The 21,012-nt window shown below is 41.3% G+C and overlaps 1 protein-coding gene across 4 annotated transcripts in view; it reads right to left on the bottom strand.

Annotated features, from left to right (window-relative positions):
* CHRDL1 (chordin like 1) overlaps positions 1-21,012 on the bottom strand; it is a 179,321-nt gene that overhangs the window by 44,793 nt on the left and 113,516 nt on the right. For 2 of the 4 annotated variants that reach the window (XM_045298599.1, XM_030887899.2), the window contains exons 5-6: positions 16,239-16,381; positions 14,473-14,566 (exon numbers count right to left, since the gene is read on the bottom strand). In XM_045298599.1, coding sequence (XP_045154534.1) covers positions 14,473-14,566; positions 16,239-16,381 — 237 coding nt within the window. Of the gene's footprint in view, positions 1-14,472; positions 14,567-16,238; positions 16,385-21,012 lie in introns of all 4 variants that reach the window. The other 2 variants (XM_045298598.1, XM_004710048.4) reach the window with 1 other exon arrangement.

Below are 21,012 nucleotides of genomic sequence, written 5' to 3' on the forward strand. Positions count from 1 at the left end.
ATGCGCTTTACACAATTGATGTGTGTATGGATTGGGATAACAGTTGTATGAGCCCCTAATAAAATGTTAAAAAAAAATGTAGCTCAAGAGAGCAGATACAGGCTTCATGGGGGAGCCAATACAATACAGTTATAAAATGGAACATTAAGAATCCAAGTACCTCTATAAATAAAGTAGAATCCTGTGCTACCCCATCCAGGAACTCAAAATAACAAGCAAGTCCGAGAAGCGAAAGTCAATGACCTACCAAGGCTTCTGCATGGTCAACCCGGTAAGGAAAAAGCTGGAAGGTCCTTCTTCCAGTCATCAGACCCACTCTGCCTTCCTGATGCTACATGATGAAAATGGAACTACTTGTTGTAAGAGGGGAACTTGCATCTGCTTTTAATAGCGAACACCAAGTGAAAAGTCATGCCATTTCTTGGCCCGAACCCCCTGTCTACTTTGCCTGGAGCATGGGGGCACCAACAATCTGGGTATTGGGTAAATAGGATTTCATTGCCTAAAAAACACAGTAGTGTATCTTTCTGTGTATCCTTTTCCTTTGTGTATCCATCAGCCAACTAAACAAATTCAATAAATTCAATAAATGCTGAAGTCTAAGCTGATGAGTATTCAAGGGAGAATCGTGGGCTCGTCCACTCACTGATGTGCTTCTGGACAGACATGGCATTCTCTGAAGTAGTTAAGATGATAGGGATTTAGCTACACACGGAGGATCACTATTCATTTGTTAAGGTTAAAATGAAAGGCAATGCTGCCCAACCACTATTGAAGGGCTTTTTTTTTTTTTTTGGTCTAAAAAGAAACCTTCTAGCTGGAACTTGATGACCTCAGAGGGCTGGGGTCTAGAAAGCATGTGGAGATGAATTCAGAGCTCAAGGGATGGAAGGAGAAGAAAAAAAATAACCTGGAAACTTTCCATGGATGGAGGAAGCTTCCAATTAGGATTTCAAAGAAGAGGAGCAGTAGGAAAGGATGGAAAACCTTGAAGACTGTCCCACATTTATAAATAAGAATGATTCACTTTTGACAGGAATTCGTAACAGTAGTAAGACTCGTTCTGAAATGATGCAAAGATCAGAGTGCTTGAATACATTTTAATGTCTAGGTGAGACCAAACCAAGTAACAATTATTGAGTGAATTTTTGCTGTTTTTATTTTTTTTTCCCATTGCAGCATGCTACTTTTTATTGAGGAAAAAGTATATGCTAAAAGAGCGGTGATTTTTTTAAGTGCATAAAAGTTGCTGGATGCTGATCCCACCATACTGAGGCAAAGCACAGGGGGAATGCAGTGGAACAGCAGGGGAGGGGAGCAGCAAGATCCCCAGGGATTGAGGAGGGTGGACATTGGGGACAGGGCGTGGTGCCCCAACAGGCTGGACTGGAAAACACTCTTAAAGGCCAGCGATCCTTGAACTAACTACAAGCTTTTCTTTCTTGCTATGTTTTAATTTGTTCTTTGTCAGTGGCTTGATGTTGTTGCTCTTTTGTTGTACATTGTTGCTCTGTCTTGTTTTTCTGCATGTTGTTGTCTCCACAGGCCTGTCTGGATAGGACAGGCTGGATGAACAATCTGGAGGAGAAAACAACGGGACTGACAGTTCCGAGGGGACATGGGAGAGGGGGAGGTGGGGGGAAGGGAAGAGGTGTTAACAAACCCAGGGACAAGGGAACAACAAGCGATCCAAATTGGTGGGGAGGTGGGTGTGGGAGACCTGGTAGGGCATGATCAAGGGGAATGTAACAAAGAGGAAGTGCTGAAATCCTGGTGGGGACTGAGCATGATAGTGGGACAGGAGGAAAATCAAGGGAAATAGAGGGAAGAGCTGGGAGGCAAAGGGCATTTATAGAGGTCTAGATAAAGACATGTACATATGCAAATATATTTATATGAGGATGGGGAAATAGATCTATGTGCCTATATTTATAGGTTTAGTATTACTGTAGCAGAAGGACATTGGGCCTCCACGCAAGTACTCCCTCAATGCAAGAATACTTCTATGAAATTGGCACTCAGGGTGCGATGTAACAATGATGAAAAATGCAACTTTCCTCTAGTTCCTAAATGTTTCCTCCCCGCTCCCACTACCATGACTCCAATTCGACCTTGCAAGTCTGGCTAGACCAGAGGATGTACACTGGTACAGATAGGAACTGGAAATACAGGGAATCCAGGGTGGATGATCCCTACAGGACCGGTGGTGTGAGTGGCGAAACAGGGAGGGTAAAGGGAGAGTGGGTAGGAAAGAGGGAACCGATTACAAGGAACTATATGTGACCTCCTCCCTGGGGGACGGACAACAGAACAGTGGGTGGAGGGAGACGTCGGACAGGGCAAGATATGACAAAATACCAATTTATAAACTATCAAGGGCTCATGCGGGAGGGGGGAGTGAGGAGGGAGGAGAAAAATAAGGACCTAATGCCACAAGTTTTAGTGGAGAGGAAATGTTTTGAGAATGATGAGCGCAATGAATGTACAAATGCGCTTTACACAATTGATGTATGTATGGATTGTGGTAAGAGTTGTATGAGACCCTAATAAAATGATTTTTTTTAAAAGTTGCTGGATGAAAAAGTCTAATTTGGGCTTTCATTTATATACACATACATTTAAACAGATGGATAAAAATCTCACAATCAGATCTTAATTGCTATCCATTTATGAGGATTGTTAATTGGATTGATGGCAGTGAGTGTGAGTGAAGTAAGGGTGTCATAAGTTTGTACCTGGGATTGTAGTAAGTGGTACCCAGGAACAAGGGTATTTGGGGTCACTGAATGCCAGTTAAAGACCATAATCTCAAGGAAACCCCAAAGCAGTGCATCACTTATAAACAATATACAGTGAGCCTACGGCACCCAGATTCCTTCTCCAGGTAAAAGACAGCTTCCTTCAGATGATGGAAGTGCCTCCGTTTGGGGAAGATATAGTCCTTTTCCCCCTTTTTGGTCAACCCCTCCCCTTCCAGGCAATCCGTTGTCTTCCAGTCTTAATACAAGGAATGTAAAAGAGATGGGTTTCTGTCTAAAACTGGGGAGAACTTCACTTTGTTAAATCCTCCACTCCACCTAGCCCAGAAATTTCCAGTGCCTCGTGAAAGAGAACACATGGGAGACAACAATAAGCTGAGAAAAGGGATGTTTGGAGTGGGGAGTGAAATACCCTATTCCCTAACCTTTTGCTATTTCTTAACATTCTGTGATTTCAATCCTAAAGTTATTAATATAATTACAGTTGTCTGAGCATTTGTTTAATCCTACCTTTTAGAAGACTGTGCTGAGGCTAAAAGCTTTGGTTAAATGCTCAGCTGTTAACTGAAACGTGAGTGGTTCAAATGTGGGTGTACCAGATGTGGCTGTCTGCTTCCATAAAGATTTACAGTCTTCAAAATGTTATAAGGCAGTTCTACTCTGTCCTATAGGATTGCTATGAGTCAGAATCTATTTAATGGAAATGGGTTTGGCTTGAATTTGGGTTTTGTGCTCAGATTGGTTCCAAATACATACAAACAAACAATCCTAGAGTCAATCAAGTAGTGGTTACCCATTGAGTTGCTAACGGCAGGGTCAGCAGTTCAAAACCACCAACTGCTTCTCTAAAGAATGGGGCAATATATTTCTGTAAAGAGTTATCGTGTCGGAAATGCCCAGGATCCGTTCTGCCTTGTCGCATAGGGTCACTGAGAGTTGGCATCAACTTGTAGTTGTTTAGGTGTGGGTGTAAACCTCATAATATCAATAGAAAAAATTTTTCATTTTGTTTCCTCCTCACTATTATACCATTCTCACCCTCTTTCTGGCACCTAACAATAGAACTAAAATTTGCAGAGGTGAAAAATGAAGTATTAGTATCCAAGTGAATTAGTGAGTGCTCTTACCATACTACTTTGAACACAATCACAGCATATTTAAATGTTTGTGCTTGAATCAGATTGTATGTCTGTATGTATGTATGTATGTATGTATCTATCTATCTATCTATCTATACACACACACAACACACACACACACATATAGAGTCTTCATATATTCTAAGTCTAATCTATGGGACTCAAGAATCTTTGTTCAACCATTCTCCAGTTCATTCTCATTTCTTCTTTTGTATATAATCTTTGCTTATAGACATCTACCATCTTTGCACCCTTATTTTCTTTACACCTATATTTTCTTAATTTCTGATCTCATTTACCCTTATGGCTTAGACTATCACTTTCATCTATATGATGAAAACTAATTCTACCTGTAGCTCCAATCTCTCCTCTCTCCCTCTCCTCCTTTCTCTCTTCCCACTCTTACTCTGTCTCTCTCTCAAGTTTCTGCATTTCCATTTCCATGATAAATATTTTGACTTGATTCTTACTGACATCTGAAATGCTCAGGATGCTGCAACCTGAATGAATCTCTTTTCCCAAGTCTTCGCCTCTTTATCTCTCCATTTCTGTCAATTGGTGCCCCTTTTTCGGAGAGAGCTGAGTCACATGGAGCATGCATGAGTTTCTTGAGGTCTGTAACTCTCCTAATAGTCACAATATGCCAATTCCATCCTCTCCTTGATGTCTGCTAAATTCAACTGTGTCCACCAAGAGACTCCCAAATTATAGTGACCCTTGAGTAAAGGTGGTTTTATGTGGTAGGATGTCACAGCTATATAGGTCAGAAGTCCAACATGGGTCTCCCAAGCTAAAATCAAGGTGTCTGCAGGACTGCATTCCTTTCTTAAGGCTCTGAGGGAGAACCCCTTTTCTAGCCTTCTCCTGTTTCTAGAAGTGACCTATATTCCTTGGTGTGTGGATCCTTTATTCCATCCACAAAGCCAGAAACAAAGTATGTCTCTGTCTCTTCTTTTATCCCATCTCACTCTGACCAATTTTAATCTTTCAGGTAGTGTTTTTAACGGACAATATTTCAATCCTATCTTCATAACCAGGAGATGTTGGCATTTCTGCAGAAAATATTAGTCAGAACAAAAATAAATGATTGTGAGGACCTGTATTCAAGGCTGCTGTTCTCTGCAGTTGTCTTTGATTTTTATAGACGGAAAATATTGGGAAATTCTTATGATGTTCCAAAAATCAAAGCATCGCATAAATCAGCTCACCACATACACCTAGATTCTGTCCACGATGGCATGGAGCTGCAATTTTACTGCATTTGTGGAAGAGAAATCAAAAGTCTTAGGGCTTCTTTTTCCTAAACCACACACACACACACACACACACACACACACACACACACACACAATCCAAGATTGGTAAATCTGTAGAGACAGTAACTGGATTAATTATTCCTTGTGGGGGACAAGCAGGGGAACTTGGGGGGAAATGAAGAGATAACAATGATGATTACAGAACGAAGAAACTTTCCTCAAACTTACTGTGGTGATGATTGTGCAACTCTCCTTGATGTGATGAAACTATGGAATTGTATGATTTATGAGTTGTATATCAATAAAACTGATGACCTGGACTTTTTAAGACTTAAATGCCAAAGGGCAGTGGTACTGAACACTGTTAGATTTACTTTTAAACATTTCTTTTCCAGTTCCAGTTACCTTGAAGGAATTAGCAGAAATATATCAACATCACAAAAAGAATCTTCCATTTTCTATGTAGGTTCCTTTGAGATGCTTTGGATAAATGTGTTTGCATTGAGCAAGTTGTTGGTTCGGTCATTTCTCCTACCTCATAGTCAGATCTGCACTTGGAACATTGTCTAGTAAAGAATGACACCAGTCCCTAACTTCTTTGTGTTGATCCTCTCTTACCCTGCTGCAGTAACACAGAACAAGATTATAGTGCGAGCTGAGGCTGGAGAGCAAGTTCTAAGAGTTTTCCTTCACCTCCTTGACTAGGTTCACCTTGACTCCCACCATCTGGGGCTCTGACAGTGCCAAGGACCTTTCTTTGTAACATAGCACAGCTACTATTGTATACGTATTTGTATCATAATTTGATACAGGGCTTTTGTCACCACTAAACTCCATGATGGATTCCATGTCAACTTTGGTTTACCATTGTATCTCTGGCACCAGCAAAATATCAGGTATATGATGGGAGCTAAGAGAATGTTTGCTGAATGAAAGACAGTGCATATTTCTACTTGGGCCTCTTTAGGCTTGGTGGAAGAAAAAGCCATGGTTTGGGGTGGCTAGGTTAAAGCTTTGGGGAGTAAAGGTGGGAAGTGTGGTTATTCTCATAAGATTATCGACCTATGCCAAAGTACCAGACATATAGAACAGTCTTATTACACTTCTATGAATGGATTCCAATAGATATAGTCAAGGTTTGAGACTCTGGGGTCACACAATCTAAGTTCAATTTCTTATTCAGCTACTGGCTGCCTACTATGCATCACTTAACTTCTCTGTTGCAGAGTCTTTATTTATAGAACTGAGATAATAGTCCCTACTACTGTGGTGAGGACCAAATGAGCTATCTATTATACATCCAAGGTTTAGAATCCCACCTAGTATGTAGTATATTGTCTACCAAATGCCAACCTACCTATGTATACAGTCAATAAGAACAGACCACACCCACCTGCCATCCAGTCACATCCCGCTCTATAACAGGCCCTATAAGATTGCCCCAGATGGTTTCCAAGGCTGTCTATCTTACAGCAGATTGCTGCATCTTTCTCCCCCAGAGCAGCTGGTAGATTCAAACTGCCAACCTTCTAGTTACTAGCAGAGGGCTTTAACCACTGTGCCACCGAGCTCCTATGTAATCAACAGACTTCCTCCAGTTCTTCTCCCTTGCCTACTATCCAAGTACATTGCTTTCCTTCCCCTTTGCTCTGGGAAGATAGGCAGGAGATGGGAAACAGAAATGACACAAGAGTGGAGGGAGACTGGGTGTGGGTTTGGGCTTGAAGTCTGCTTGCCCAGAATGTGGCAGTAGTGCAATCTCTGAAGAGATGTTCTCTTCTGATAAACTTCCCTGGAGGTTCCAGCGGCTGTTTGCACTAAACTTCCAGTCCCGATGAGGTTTGCTGAATTGCCAGCAATGACACACACCATGCCAACACTCTCCTGACTGTTCTAGCCTCAAAGACATGTGTCTAAACAACTGAGGCTGGGGGCTGAGATTCAATCCGTGTCTAACATTGCTGTCTGACCCTAGAAGAGAGGCACAAATTAGTGCTTGGTGACAGTGCAGAGAGGCTGTTTCAATGGGGCTCTTTATATTCAGGTTTGCAAGTTCAGCACTCAAAAGGTCATTTCTTCTCCAGCATTTTTGTCTGCAGTTAGTTAGGGTGGCCAGAGTTATGGGGAGAAATGTGTTTGGGTTTGCAGCTATAAGAGGCTTATGCTTATGCAAGAGGTACCTTTGTAAAGAGGGAGAAAAAATCATTTCACGAGACATAAACACAAAAACAAAAAGTAGGTGTTTCAAAAATTAGAACTTCAAAGGTGTTTAAATCACATTAGGTACAACAGAAAGATGTAAAGAAATTGGAGGCACAGGGGGAAAAAAACAACCATTTTTATAAAAGTGTAAGAGTTAGTCTTTATAAGGCAAGATGAAAGAAAATGGCTTATTTGGGCTAGAGAAGAAATGGTGAAGAAAGAATTTAATGAATCTTCCAAGTGTATGAAGGAACAATATGTGATCAGTAATAACCAGCTTTTATCTGCTTCTTCTGAGGAGATGATAAAAGAAATTTAAATTGGGCCAAGAAAATTGTAGAGTATGTAGTGAGTCCGAAACTCTGTTACCACAATATGAACTAGAAATAGAGTTCTGTGTGTGGAGATTAAATATACAGGCAAGACTGTTGGAGACAGGGGAGAAGGTACAATTCTACTTCACATTAGAGTAATCAATAAAATAATTATGAAAGCGATGACAACTTAAGCGATGACTCTGTGTTAGGCCCTCTCCTAATGCTGTCATCTCAGTTCATCTTAAAGGCCTTTCCCTTTCCGTGGATGAGAAAACCAGGGTTCTGACCGTTCAATAATGTGGCCTAGATAGAGCTGTGTGTGTGTCATTGGTGGCTCCAGAATGTCAGATGTACGGCCTTCTGCCTTCAAAGCCTATGTCCTTTGCATGGAACCATTTTGTTTCTTGGGTACTTGCCGAGTCTTTGGTGGTTTCTTTTCTTTTCTTAATTGTCCTTCAAATATCATTTCCCCAAACAATAGCATCCTATAGCCTAACACTAGATGCTAGAGGGCAGTTGGTTCTTCTAACAACCATGCACAAGCATCCAACTTTGCTCATTGTCACCACTTCTTTTTCAGGCAGACCACCCATGTGGGACAAAGATGAGAAAGGAAGTGAGGGATAGAGAGGTAGGTAAGAAGGTATTGATCTCCCCTGGCTGGCAATTAAGAGCTTCACTGTGGTACACACACACACACACACACACACACACACACACACACACACACAACTTGTGAGAAAGACCCAAGGCCATATTGAGACATAAATCAAATTGCCATTTGCTGCAGTACTGACAGTAAGGACCCCAACTCATGGTGACCTTGTGGCAAATTTGTCTACAACTAAATCCACACTTACTTCTAAGGATTGGTATGAAGAGCATATTAAAAGTGCTAAGTATACCCTGACAGTCATAACAAGGTCAGTTCTTTAAAAAAAATCAATTTAGTGTCCTGAAGTGGGATGGGAGAGAAAAACAACCTGGAGTTCAAGAATTATACTAGGTGATTTCTTATTGACGACGAACCATTGTATGGTCAGACTCATCTACCATGGCCAGTCAAATCATTTAGGGGAGTGGGAGTGGGAGATATGTTAATATCTTATTTTAGAAGCATAACATTCAAGTCATGACTGGCATTTGAGTATTATTTCCAAATACAAGAGCATGGCTTCATTCAAAGGGCACCAACCTTATGCCTAGCACAGCGAGGGGCATTAAGATGAGGCAGAACTAATTTTGACCTTACGGAGTGTAGATGTCGGCAGGGATAAGACATGAGGTAAAACACGATTTGAGGATCTGAGGTTAGAAAGGACACAAACCATGAAAGACCAAAGGCAGAGAGCAGATCACGGCCACTGGAGAAGCATAGGTTCAGTGCTGAGTGGTTCCAGAGCGGAGAGAGATTTTCACCTAGCTTGCAGGATTACAAAACTCTGGAGGAAATATGTGAAATTTAGTCTGACCTTTGAAAAATGAGCAGAATTTATGAATGGAGAAATTAGGAATGGAGATAGGAATGCAGAGAAGAGAAAGTCCTTCTAGAAGGACCAGCGGTATCTCTGCAAGCAGAGCTAGAGGAAAAGGATTTCCTGGAAAGAGGCAGTATTCATTCTTCTCAACCTTTGCTGCACATGTGCAGTGGTTAACCAGGCAGCCACTTTGACTCATCGCAAAAATATTCACTATTCATTCACCCCAAACTGTTACCCTGTGATTTGAACTTGGCTGCCCTGTCCAAAAAAGTAGCCAACTGCCCTGAAGTTACTTACTTTTCTATTCGTTTGCTCTGACTTCAACTCTTTAGTAGGTTCCATTTAAGTGCACCCAACACAGATGCAACACCATCGTTGCTGGCTTTCCCTAGTTAGCTGCAGAGCCTTTGGAATCATTTCTTGCATTGCTAATCTATGGACCACCAGCGACCAGATGAACTCCAGGACCTATTGAAATCAGATTCCTGGGGTCCACGTCCAAGGCCACCAACTCTGAATCTCTGGAGGTACTGTTCCCGGCGTCTTAATTTTGCTTGTGAAGCAAACTTCAATGTGAGAAACATTGGGTTAGAAGTTAGAGGAGAGAGTTATAGTACACAAAGAAAAGAAACCAGGGATAACATGACTGGAGCTTGAGGGGCACTGAATAGAACAATATAAGCCTATAAAGGTAAGCGAAGGAAAAACCATGAAAGATCTCCATGGTCAGTGTCAGAGGGTTGATGTGTATTCTCCTGGTAACAGGCAATCATACCTCCAAGTGGCTGAGAGCAGTGATTGAGAGCCTGGAGTCTGAAACCAGACTGCTTGGATTCAAATCTTTGCTCCTAAACTCACTAGCTACATGACCTTGAATAAGGTTCTTAACCTCTCTGGCTTCCATTTCCTCATCTACAAAAATGGAGACAAAGAGAGTTCATTCTACATAGGATGGTCATGGGATTAAATAAGTTCACACTTAGAAAGAGTTTAGAATTGTAGCTGGAATATATTACGTAAAATATATATTTGCAGACAAAGTCTGGGGCTGGACTTTTTAACATAGTTAAAGATATCTTTGGGAAGAATGTGCAAGGGTTATATTGGGATTTTTTACTGTAATCAAGTTGATTCTGACTCACAGAGATCCTCTAGAGCAGAGTAGAACTAATTCTGTGGGTTTCTGAGACTTTAACTCCTTATAGGAGTAGAAGGGCACATCTTTCTCCCAGAGTATAACTGATGGTTTCAAACTACTGACTTGTGGTTAGCAGACCAACACATAACCAACCCACTACACTATCAAGGCTCCCAGAGTAATGTATAGGAATCACCTACCTCCCAGTCCAAGCAAACCCCATCACTTTAAACTCTACCTTAGTCGTTCTCAAACTTGGCTGCACATTGGAGTGACCTCCCCTCACTAGTCTGGGCATCAATCTGCAAGGGGATTCCATATGTATCCATCCTTGAGTATCCATGTTCTAAATAGATTTAACTTTTGTTCATTTTTCCTTATTGAGTCTTACTATGCAAGACTCTGCTAAACCACCTCTCTGAATTGTCTCATTTGAACTGCACTGCATCTTTGACGTAAGTGCTGACGTCACCTTCACTTTACAGATTTACTTGAAAGGTCAAGGTAAGTGGCTCATGATCACCCAGCTAGAATGTAACAGGGTTGAGAAGAGAACAGAGACAGTCTGGCTGCAGAGGCTCCACTCTCTACCACTACTCTGCCCTACGCTCCCAGACCAAGAACCCGCCCTCTTCTCACTTCCCAGGTAACTACACTAACCTTGCCTCTCCATTTGTATTGCTGCCCCTCTCCCTCAATTCAAGTTTGGACACAACACTCCCTGAGCTGTTTTGACACATAAATGGGATTATATCATCCTGGCAACCTTCCAATGGATTCCCATTGCACTTGAACACTGAAACCCCAACTCCTTCCCAAGGCTTGCTAGGCTCTACGTGATAGGACTTTTAGCCACCTCTCTTTAACCTCAGCATATGCCAGTTTTGTCCATGATCACGACATTCCAGGTGTACTGGTCCTTTGGTTCCTTGAACACTCTAAATCATTCCCTGACTGGGGCCTTGGAAATGTCTTTTCTCCACCTGGAATGCTCTGCTCTTTCTCCAAGTGATTTGCCTGGTGGCTTCCTCTCATCTTTCAGGATTGCACTTAAATATCACCTCCTCAGGGAGGACGTTCCTGACCACTCAACTGAGATTCCTTAATCACAAGTTTCTTTTTCACTCCTTTGTTTCTTCCCTTCCTTGCACTTCCATTGTTTCTGTTTTGGGGATCCGGTTGCTTCTTTGCTTATTACTTGGTATAATGTGAGCCCCATAATAACAAAGGCCCTATATTTGCTGATATGTATGCCACATATGATTGTGTAGGTTTTACACCACACTAGAGTGTCCGCAGCTAAGGTGGTCCCATTCACAAAGATTTTTCTGGAAGATGGCAGTAAAGAATCTTAAGCATCTCAAGTATATTAAGTAAAGGGAAAAGAGGCTATATTATCAATGGTACATCACATGTACCATGTTTTGCATATAACATGCCCACTCAAAGAATGTGTGCCTATATAAAGCACACAGTGTACAGGAAAGTAACACCCAACATGTTTACATGACTTGCAAAAATGTATGGCTTGCACACAGGAGAACATGCCAAGGAAAGGAGAGAGAGTGGAAGACATCTTGGTCCACCAAGCCCCAAGGATGATATTCCTGCTCAGAGCAAATGCACAGAGAGGACCATAGGCCCGGCCCCACCAAGACACACAACATCCCTCACTGACCCATAGCACAACGTAGGGCAACACTGGAGGCACGGTGTGGGAATTGTGCCCAATCTCACCCCACCACACCAGGGCTGAATGCTAAGGTGTGCAACAGAGCATCAAGGGGAGCAAAGCAATGAGCTCCCCAGGGAATACCAAAAATAGACTTTGGGGTTAGGGCATGGCACCCCATCAGACTGGATATGAAAACACTCCAAAGGTCAACAAAAAGATGTGGAACTACTTATAGGCTTTTCTTTTTTGCTATTGTTGGTTTTTTGTTGTTGTTTTGTTTTCTTTTATTGCTTTGTTTTGCTCTATCTTGTTTTGTGCTTATTATTGTCTCTGTATGTCTATCTAGATAAGATAGGTGGGATAAACAATCCAGAGGAGAAAACATGGGGACCAACAGTTCCAGGGGGACACGGGAGAAGGGATGGCGGGGAAAAGGCAGGGGGTGTCAACAAATGCAGGGACAAGGGAACCACAATTGATTTAAAATCAATGGTGAGGAGGGCATAGGATGCCTGCTGGAGCTTGATCAAGGGCAATGTAGCCGAGAGGAATTACTGATAGCCGAATGAGAGCTAAGCATTATAGTGGACAAGAGGAAAGTAAAAGGAAATAAAGGAAAGAACTAGGAGGCAAAGGACATTTATAGAGCTCTAAATACAGGCATGTACATATGTAAATATATATATAAGTATAGGGAAATAGATCTATGTACATATATTTATATGTTAGGTATTAAAGTAGCAGAAGCACATTGAGCCTCTACTCAAGTACTCCCTCACTGCAAGAAGACTTTGCTCTAATAACACAGCATTCTGTGATGCTCACCTTCCTGACAAGATCACTAAAGACAAAATGGATGCATAAGTAAATGTGATGAAGAAAGCTGATGGTGCCTGGCTATCAAAAGAAATAGCATCTGGGATCTTAAAGGCTTGAAGATGAACAAGTGGCCATCTACTGAGAAGCAACTAAGTCCACATGGAAGAAGCACACCAGCCTGTGTGATCATGAGTTGTCAATGGGATCGGGTATCAGGCATCAAAGACCCAGAACAACAAATCATATCAATGTGAATGATGGAAATCAAGGAATGGAGACCTAAAGCCCATCTGCAGACCATTGGACATACCCTTGCAGAAGGGTCACAAGGAAAAGATGAGCCAGTCAGGGTGCAGTATAGCACCAATGAAACATACAACTTTCCTCTAGTTCTTTAATGCTTCCTCCAGCCCCGCCCCCAACTATGATAAACCCAATTCTGCCTTACAAATCCAGCTAGACCAGAACATGTACTCTGGTACACATAAGAGCTGGAAACACAGGGAATCCAGGACAGATAAACCCCTCAGGACAAAAAAATGAAAGTAGATATACCAGGAGGGGAAGAGGAAGGTGGGGGTAAAAAGGGGGAACCAATCACAATGATCTACATATAACACCCTCCCAGGGGGACGGACAACAGAAAAATGGGTGAAAGGAGACAGCGGTTGGTGTAAGACATGAAAAAATATATATAAAGTATCAAGGGCTCATGAGCGAGGAAGGGAGGAGGGAAAATGAGCTGATACCAAGGGCTTAAGTAGAAAGAAAATGTTTTGAAAATGATGATGACAACATATGTACAAATGTGCCTGACACAATGTATGTATAAATGTATTGTGAAAAGAGCTATATGAACTTCCAATGAAATGAATTTTTAAAAAAAGAACTAAAGAAACCAAACTCATTACCATCGAGTCAAAGTTGACTCATAGCGGTCCTATAGGATATGGTAATTTCCAGGACTGTAACTGTTAATGGGAATAGAAATTCCCATCTTACTCCCTCGGAAGTATAAAAAGAAGGCATAATTAGGATAGTGACAGTGGGAAAGGGTTGGTAGGGAGGGATGACAGAGTGTCGGACAGACTTGCTAACCTGAGATAAGGCAAAAAGGAGGGATTAAAGGTGATTATGTGTGATCCTAGAAACCTGGAGGAAATAATGGTGTCATTATTTATTTATAGAATCCAAGAAGAAAAAAAAATGGTGATGATTCCACTTGTATATAATTTGATGAAAAGATGATGCGTTCCACTTCATTTTATGGGGTTTGTCTCCATTCTATTGCCCCTGCTCTGCACTCTCTTCAAAAAGGGTGCAACAATGCTTTGCAAGGTGGGTTCTTCCTTTTAAGGCCCTGTATGCAAATGGCATGTGTTTTACAAGACAATCACTTAGCGACCAAGCTAGAAGGGTTTAAGATGAGAGAGATAAAGATGCTCACTTTTACCTTACAAGGCTCCCACCCTTCTTCTCCAGGCTCACTTAGCCCAGTTTCTTTCAAGCGCTGGCTCTTAAAATCAGTGCTTTTCTTATGGTGAGTGGAAGCAACGCTAACATCTAAAAGTACCATTTATTTTAAAAATTCCTTTTCTGCAGGGCACTGGACAGGCAATCTCCTCTAATTCCTTCCGACTATTCAGGATGGCAGCACCCTAGTTTTTTGGGATACAAGACACTTACCTCTGCATACCCTGCAGCAGGAATCCGGAACAGAGACTGGGAATGCACAGGTTAATTTGGGGCAGGTCTTGAGACCACAATAGACATTTCCCTCCTGCCAGGGAGAAACAGAATTAAGATCAGAAGGATCTGGGATCTGTGGAAAGGCTTAAAATAGCTCACTTCCTAACCAGGGGTCAAAATATGGATCAGGCTTCTATACTGCCCTCACATGGTTCTAGGCACTTCCTAAATTCTATTAGTCATTAATCACCCCCCCCCACACACACACACACTTTTACTATTTCTCCATCCCAGAGACTAGGCTACAAAAGGTTGTCCATAATTCCAGTTTATTTGAGCATTCTGACTCAAGGTGGTACACCATGCTTAGTGTAAGGGCTTCCACGGGGTCTACAGACCACCCAACTGTTCTTGTTCTTTTCTTCTCTGTTCCCTGTATCCTACAGTCCCCAACTTGCCCCCACTAGAATGCTGGAGATTTTATAGAATGGGGATTTGTGTGACTGCTGACATCTGTCATATTCACATGAGACTCTCTCCCAAATCAAAGAGCAAAGCCCCGAAGCAATGCAAGACTCTCTGAATTCCACTGCTCAGTTCAGCATGAGGCAAGGGAGAGGCTCTAATTTACTTGCTGGTTGTGTCTATATTTTCACAGTCTCCAATCCCTAAAATTCTATACTCCAGACAGTCTTCTCTAAAACATGATCTTTGTTCTTAATAGCACATTCTTCTAGGGCCAGAAGGGATCTTGGAGGATCATTAGGAAGGCTTCATTGTAATTAAATTCTCCCAAACCATAGAGATGCTATAGCTTAACTAAAAGAAAAAAAATTAAATCCTAAGGGAAGAGATTCTATATAACTTACCTTGGCAATCTTTAATCGCCTTCAGTGTTGGTGGTGATGGTTGTTGCTGAATTGATTCAGACTCATGGCATCCCCATGTGGACAGAGTAGAACTGTGCTCCAGAGGGAATCAGATGGCCAGGCCTCACTTCAGGTAACTCTGGATGGATTTTAAACACCCTCTTTTATGGTAAGTAGCCCAAAACTTACGCATCTGTGCCACCCAGGGACTTTTTAATGCCCCTTACAGAGTGAATAGTTGTTTTTCATTACATCGATTTTGATTTTTTCAGACTTCAATTTAAACAACCATTTTCTGATGCTATCGATTATATTCTCTTGACTAGAAAATTAATTAAAGATATAACTGGTATATTTTATTCTGGAAATACATATAGTTCTTTCAATGAGGCAATGGCTCAGCAGTTAACATAGCCAAGCATTTAGTGAGAGTTTTCTCATTGCAGGTCATCAGGAATGAACTGGCTAGCAGAAGACTAGATACAGGAGCCAGCAGCTCCCTCTTTTCCTGTGAATTGAATCAAGTGGCCGTGGATGGTGACTGTGACTTCCCACCTGTAGGATTCCCAAAGTGTCAAGAGCCTGAGTCCTTCAGAGGATGTGACTACTTGAGTGGTGTACCTACTGTGGGGAAAAGGAATAGATCAAGCAGCAGCTCGCCTTTTCCCATTCAAGCACTTCTAAAGCTTGATAGGATCGGACCCCTTCACGAAGAATTGTTGAGGGTTAGAGGAAGATTGGGGAGTCCAGATGCGAAGAGAGGATGACAATTTAGATGCAAGTCTTCTGCCAATCAAACATACTACCATGTGCACTCAAACCCAATGCACAAGGACAGAGAAAACTCTCTTGTTTGGGTAGGGCTAGCAGAAACATCGAGATGCAGGGTCTTACCGAACAGCTGCATTGGGTACACTGATTGGGTTGCCGGTTCTGAAAAAGCCCTTCAGCCATGAACAGCTCACCATGTTGATAGGTGGTCCCATTGTACTCACACGACTTGCTGGTCACTTTATTGTTCGTTGAAGGTAAGGAGTCTTCTGGGACAGGGTGAAGAAAAAACATACTGATTGTTGGCATCATCGCAAAGAATTTCATTAAGCTCAACTGTAGATAGGGATGTACTGGATACAGGGAATTAAAAGACAATCCTTGCACCAGTGGCTTTGGCCTCTCAGTAACAATGAAGTTGGCAGGTGAGACTAGCAGATGGAATTATCTATCATTCATCCATTCTACACTGACTGTGCACGTATTAACACCTACCATGTGCAAGGCACTGGCCTACGCAACTGAAAAAGAGCAAGCACAGTGAACACGAAGTTGTTGATTGAGCTAACAGTACAGATGAGTATGGTATTAACTTGTCTTAAGGGAGAGCGTTCAGTATACCACTATTCATTCTTCTCCACTGATCTTTCAGAAGAAAATCAATCTACTACAAGTACCATAATAACTTTATCCCCTTCATGTTTCCCATCCTGTGGTGCTGGCCTATACACTAGTTCCAGCCTCTGAAGTCTTTACTCAATTCTCTTCTCTCCTTAGGGGTGTCTCCCCACCCTTCACTGGTCTTTTGCACCAATTAAAATCCTATCTGGGTTTGATCAGTTCAAGGCCCATTTCTCCCAAGAAGTAGTCCCTGATAGCTCAGACCCACAACCTGGACAACCTCTCAGGGCATCTGAAATACGGAGCTCACAGATTGGTACTTATAGCTCCTATTTGTGAATTACAGTAACCTAGCAAGTAATTTACATCGAGCATCCCTTATCACAATGAATCTTGACTTCCTTTATCATTTGAGGAGGGGGTGGGAGCTTCTAATCTTCAGTGACTTATCTGAGGTCACACAAAAAAGTTAACTCTTGCCTCCTGGCCATAGATCTCTTCTTTCTATCAGACCATGCTGCTTCTTGAGGGCTTGGTCATCTGTGTTTCTATGTTTCTTTTCTCCATTACATTTACCACAAGGTTGCCACATTGTAAAAAGTCAATTCATGTGTTGAGTTGCAGCTAGCTGAACGGCAGCTGAATGGGACACACAAACTCAAACTAATACTCTTGAGAAAACAAACACTTGTAGGATAATGGAGAGTCGGGTTTTTAAAATATGGCTTGGCTAGTGGTATCACCTTTTATTCCCCATATGTCAAAACCAGAAGGGAAATTAGTCCATTTTATAGTAGGTAAAGCATACCTCAATAAACTTTGTTATTAAAAACCAGAATGAAATTATTCTCTGGTTGTTGGTGAGGATGACAAAGGTTAATATAATATTATCAATACTAATAGAACATGCATTGACTCCTCACTATATTTTAGGCTTTTGCATGCGTTCTCTTTTTATTGGATCTTATCAAGAAATTCTGATGTAAAGATGCTTATGCCCATTTTGCAGAAAAAGAAACTAAGGTTTAAAAATTAACTGATTTACCAAGATCACACAACTTGTAACTGGCAATTCCAGGATCTGAACTGATACCTGATTCTAGAATCTGTCTACTTAGCCACTGTCAGTTAAGGTCCCCATCATTTCAAACCTGTAAAATGAAGGCACCATAATATTTAAAACCAAAAACAATGGAGCATGAAGAATGACTGAATTGTCCTTCCAGAAACTAAACACCTACTTTCTTTCTCTTCTATGATTAGATAACTAACGGAATGCTACACTTTGCTATTTCAGTGGCTCTTGCCTCAATTTCTGAGTAATCCCCTCTGTGAGCATTAATGACATCTTAAAGACCTTTTAGGGGATATAAAAGAAGTTTATTTTTCTCTCTTAAAATAAAGTAGTACCTCTTAGAATATGTTTACCTCATACTAAATGACCCTCTGGTTTCACCTCTTGCCTCTGAGGGCAAACACCCAAACAGCTGCAGTTGGTAGGCAGGAGTACAAGCCATCACAGAAAGCAATGGCAGGAGTAGAGCCATTTGCCCCCCTGGGCTCTAATTGTATTAAATATCAAACTTTGTGGTGAAGGAAAACTAGAATGACCTACAAAATAATATTTGTCATGGCTCTTGCTGGAAGAGTTTTGAATACCAAGTACATATATTTGAAATCATTTCACCTCAAAGGAATGTGGATTGATTTTTTTAAACTGGGCCTTCCACCCAGGAATCAATGGCAAGGCAATTGCAAGATGTGGTTTTCCAATGGAAGAACGACCTTTAGAGCTTTCCTTGAAATAGTCTTCTGAGTAACCTGGCACTGGAGGTTATTAGTCTACTTAATGGGAGATGGGGTGAAAGCAAAGGAGAAGAAGAAAAAATAGAAGCAAGGGAAGAGAAGACAGTTATGACGGAGCTAAATACTAATTTTATATAATCAAATTATCTTACCATCTTCTCATTCTTATTTCCTTGATCTAACATTCCTAATGGCCCAAAAGGGAAGAATTATGAAAATAAGTCGACCGCTATTCCTTCTTCCTCCAAGTCAGTGCTCCTTCACAGGATGAACACTAAAACCAGTGGGCATGATCACTAAATTGTAGTCCAGAACGTTGGACAAGCCACTTCACCCATTTGGTTCTCAAGATTTCTACCTCATCGTGGGTTATGGAGATTCAAATCTCCCTGTATCATTAGAGGCCTCAAAAAGCATGCTTCCCAAAAACAGGAGTAAGGAAAGCCACTTCTTACTCTACCCTCTCAATTCCAAGATATTTCAAGGTGGCTGGGCTTCTAACCAACTATCCTTAGAAACCTTTCAGAGTTCCTCGCGGGAACTGGAAAAAACTCAGTCTGATGTAAAGATACCTTCAAAGCTCCTCCGGGGAATGCTACAAACAGAAATGATCAGGTTGCATGGTTTCTAGCCTCCCTCAACTCCACTGCTCCCAGTCTAATTTCCAAACAGCACTATGAGCACGAGTGGAAGACTATGGTGGGGTAAGCAGGCGAGCATTAAAGCCACATACTTTGATTATAAATGTGTTGAGAAAAGAAATTATTGCTCCTACACAGATGCAAGATGGTCTTATAAGTAAACAGAACTATAAATTCTGGAGTGAGTGGTCAGACAACATCCCCTATCTTCAATCTCTTATCACCTCACTGATGCCTAAGCAGTCCACTCCTTTGGGTTAAATGGTTGCCTTCTTGCCATCACATATTACTATCTTCAAATTTCTGGGAGAGTCTAAACTTTGTCACTAACTGACATCTTAGTGAAAATACCTTTGCCATAGGTTTCCCCACCCTCCATCCACTCAGAGATACTAGCACGTTTTTCCCAAGAAATCATGAATTCCACGGTCCTACCCTACATCCTTTGATAACTATTCTCTTCCCTCCTGGCATGCTCTTATTTCAGTCCTTGGGAATCCAATACCCCATCCTGGTTGCTTTCTTTTCCAATTTCCTAATTCTTAAATTTCTATTTTCTTAGTGGGGCCATTCTTGACTAGTCAGGAAACCAGTCATCTCCCAGTGTCTACAAATGCAAGCCTTTATAGAAGTCTCAAGGATTGGTAACTAATCTCCTCAATTCCAAGCCCTCTCTTCCTTTGCCATTGATACTATTACCCACCACTTGTGTATCAGTTTGTCATACTGTGGTGACTTGTGCTTCGCCGTGATGCTGAAAGCTATGCCACTGGTATTTCCAATGCCAGTAGAGTCACCAAAAGTGAACCAGTTTCCGTGGAACTTCTAGACTAAAAACAGATGACAAAGATGGAATCAATCCAATGTCCACTTTGGAGGAATCAGCCACTAGAAGACCTTATGCCTAGATGGAAACATTGTCAGATACTGAAGGCCTAATGAATGGAAAGCAGAACATTGTCCAAGATAGTGCCAGAAGATGAGCCCTCAGGTCAGAAGGCATTCAAAATGTGACTGAGGAAAAGCTACCTTCCCAAAGTAGAGCCAACCATAATGATTTTACTAGAGGAAAGCCTGTGGGAGCTAAACCCTCAAGACCTTCGTTTGCTGATGGAGCATGACTCAAAATGAGAAGAAATGGCTGCAAAAATCTACTAGGAATCAGAAACTGGAATGTAGAAAGTATGGATGTAGAAAAATGAAAAGTCATCAAAAATGAATTGGATGTCATTTAAACAAGGACTCATGAAGATCGATATCCTAGGTGCTAGTGAGCTGAAATGGGCTGGTATTGACCATTTTATATCAGAAAGTCATATGATTTTCAATTCTTGGGATGACACAAGAAGAATGACTCCATCCATCGTCTGAAAGGGCATTTCAAGAGCTATCTTGAAGTACAGTGCTGACTGTGATAAAATTATATTTATAACCATTCAAGGAATCCAATCAATACAACTATTATTCAAATGCATGCCTCGACCACTCTAGCTAGTAATGAAGAAATTGAAGAATTCTACTAATGACTTCAGTCTGAAATTGATCAAACATGCAATTAAGATGCACTGATAATTACTGGTGATTGGAATGCAAACGTTGGAAACAAAGCGGAAAGGATTGTTCTTAGCAAATACCTTTTTTCTTTTTTTATTATTATTTTTCCATTTATTCCTTGTATCATTCATTTTTCGCAATGATCCATATTAACTTTAAAAAGTATGATACATATATCAAATAGTGACAAATAATGAGGAGGAAAAGTGGATTTGAAAGAATGTAATTTTTCTCTGTAGTTTTTCAAGCCTCCATATATAGAAATACACATACAT

Source organism: Echinops telfairi, unplaced genomic scaffold (genome assembly GCF_000313985.2).
Source record: "Echinops telfairi isolate 266 unplaced genomic scaffold, ASM31398v2 ScPeMD7_7427;HRSCAF=8465, whole genome shotgun sequence".
Lineage (NCBI taxonomy): Eukaryota > Metazoa > Chordata > Mammalia > Afrosoricida > Tenrecidae > Echinops > Echinops telfairi.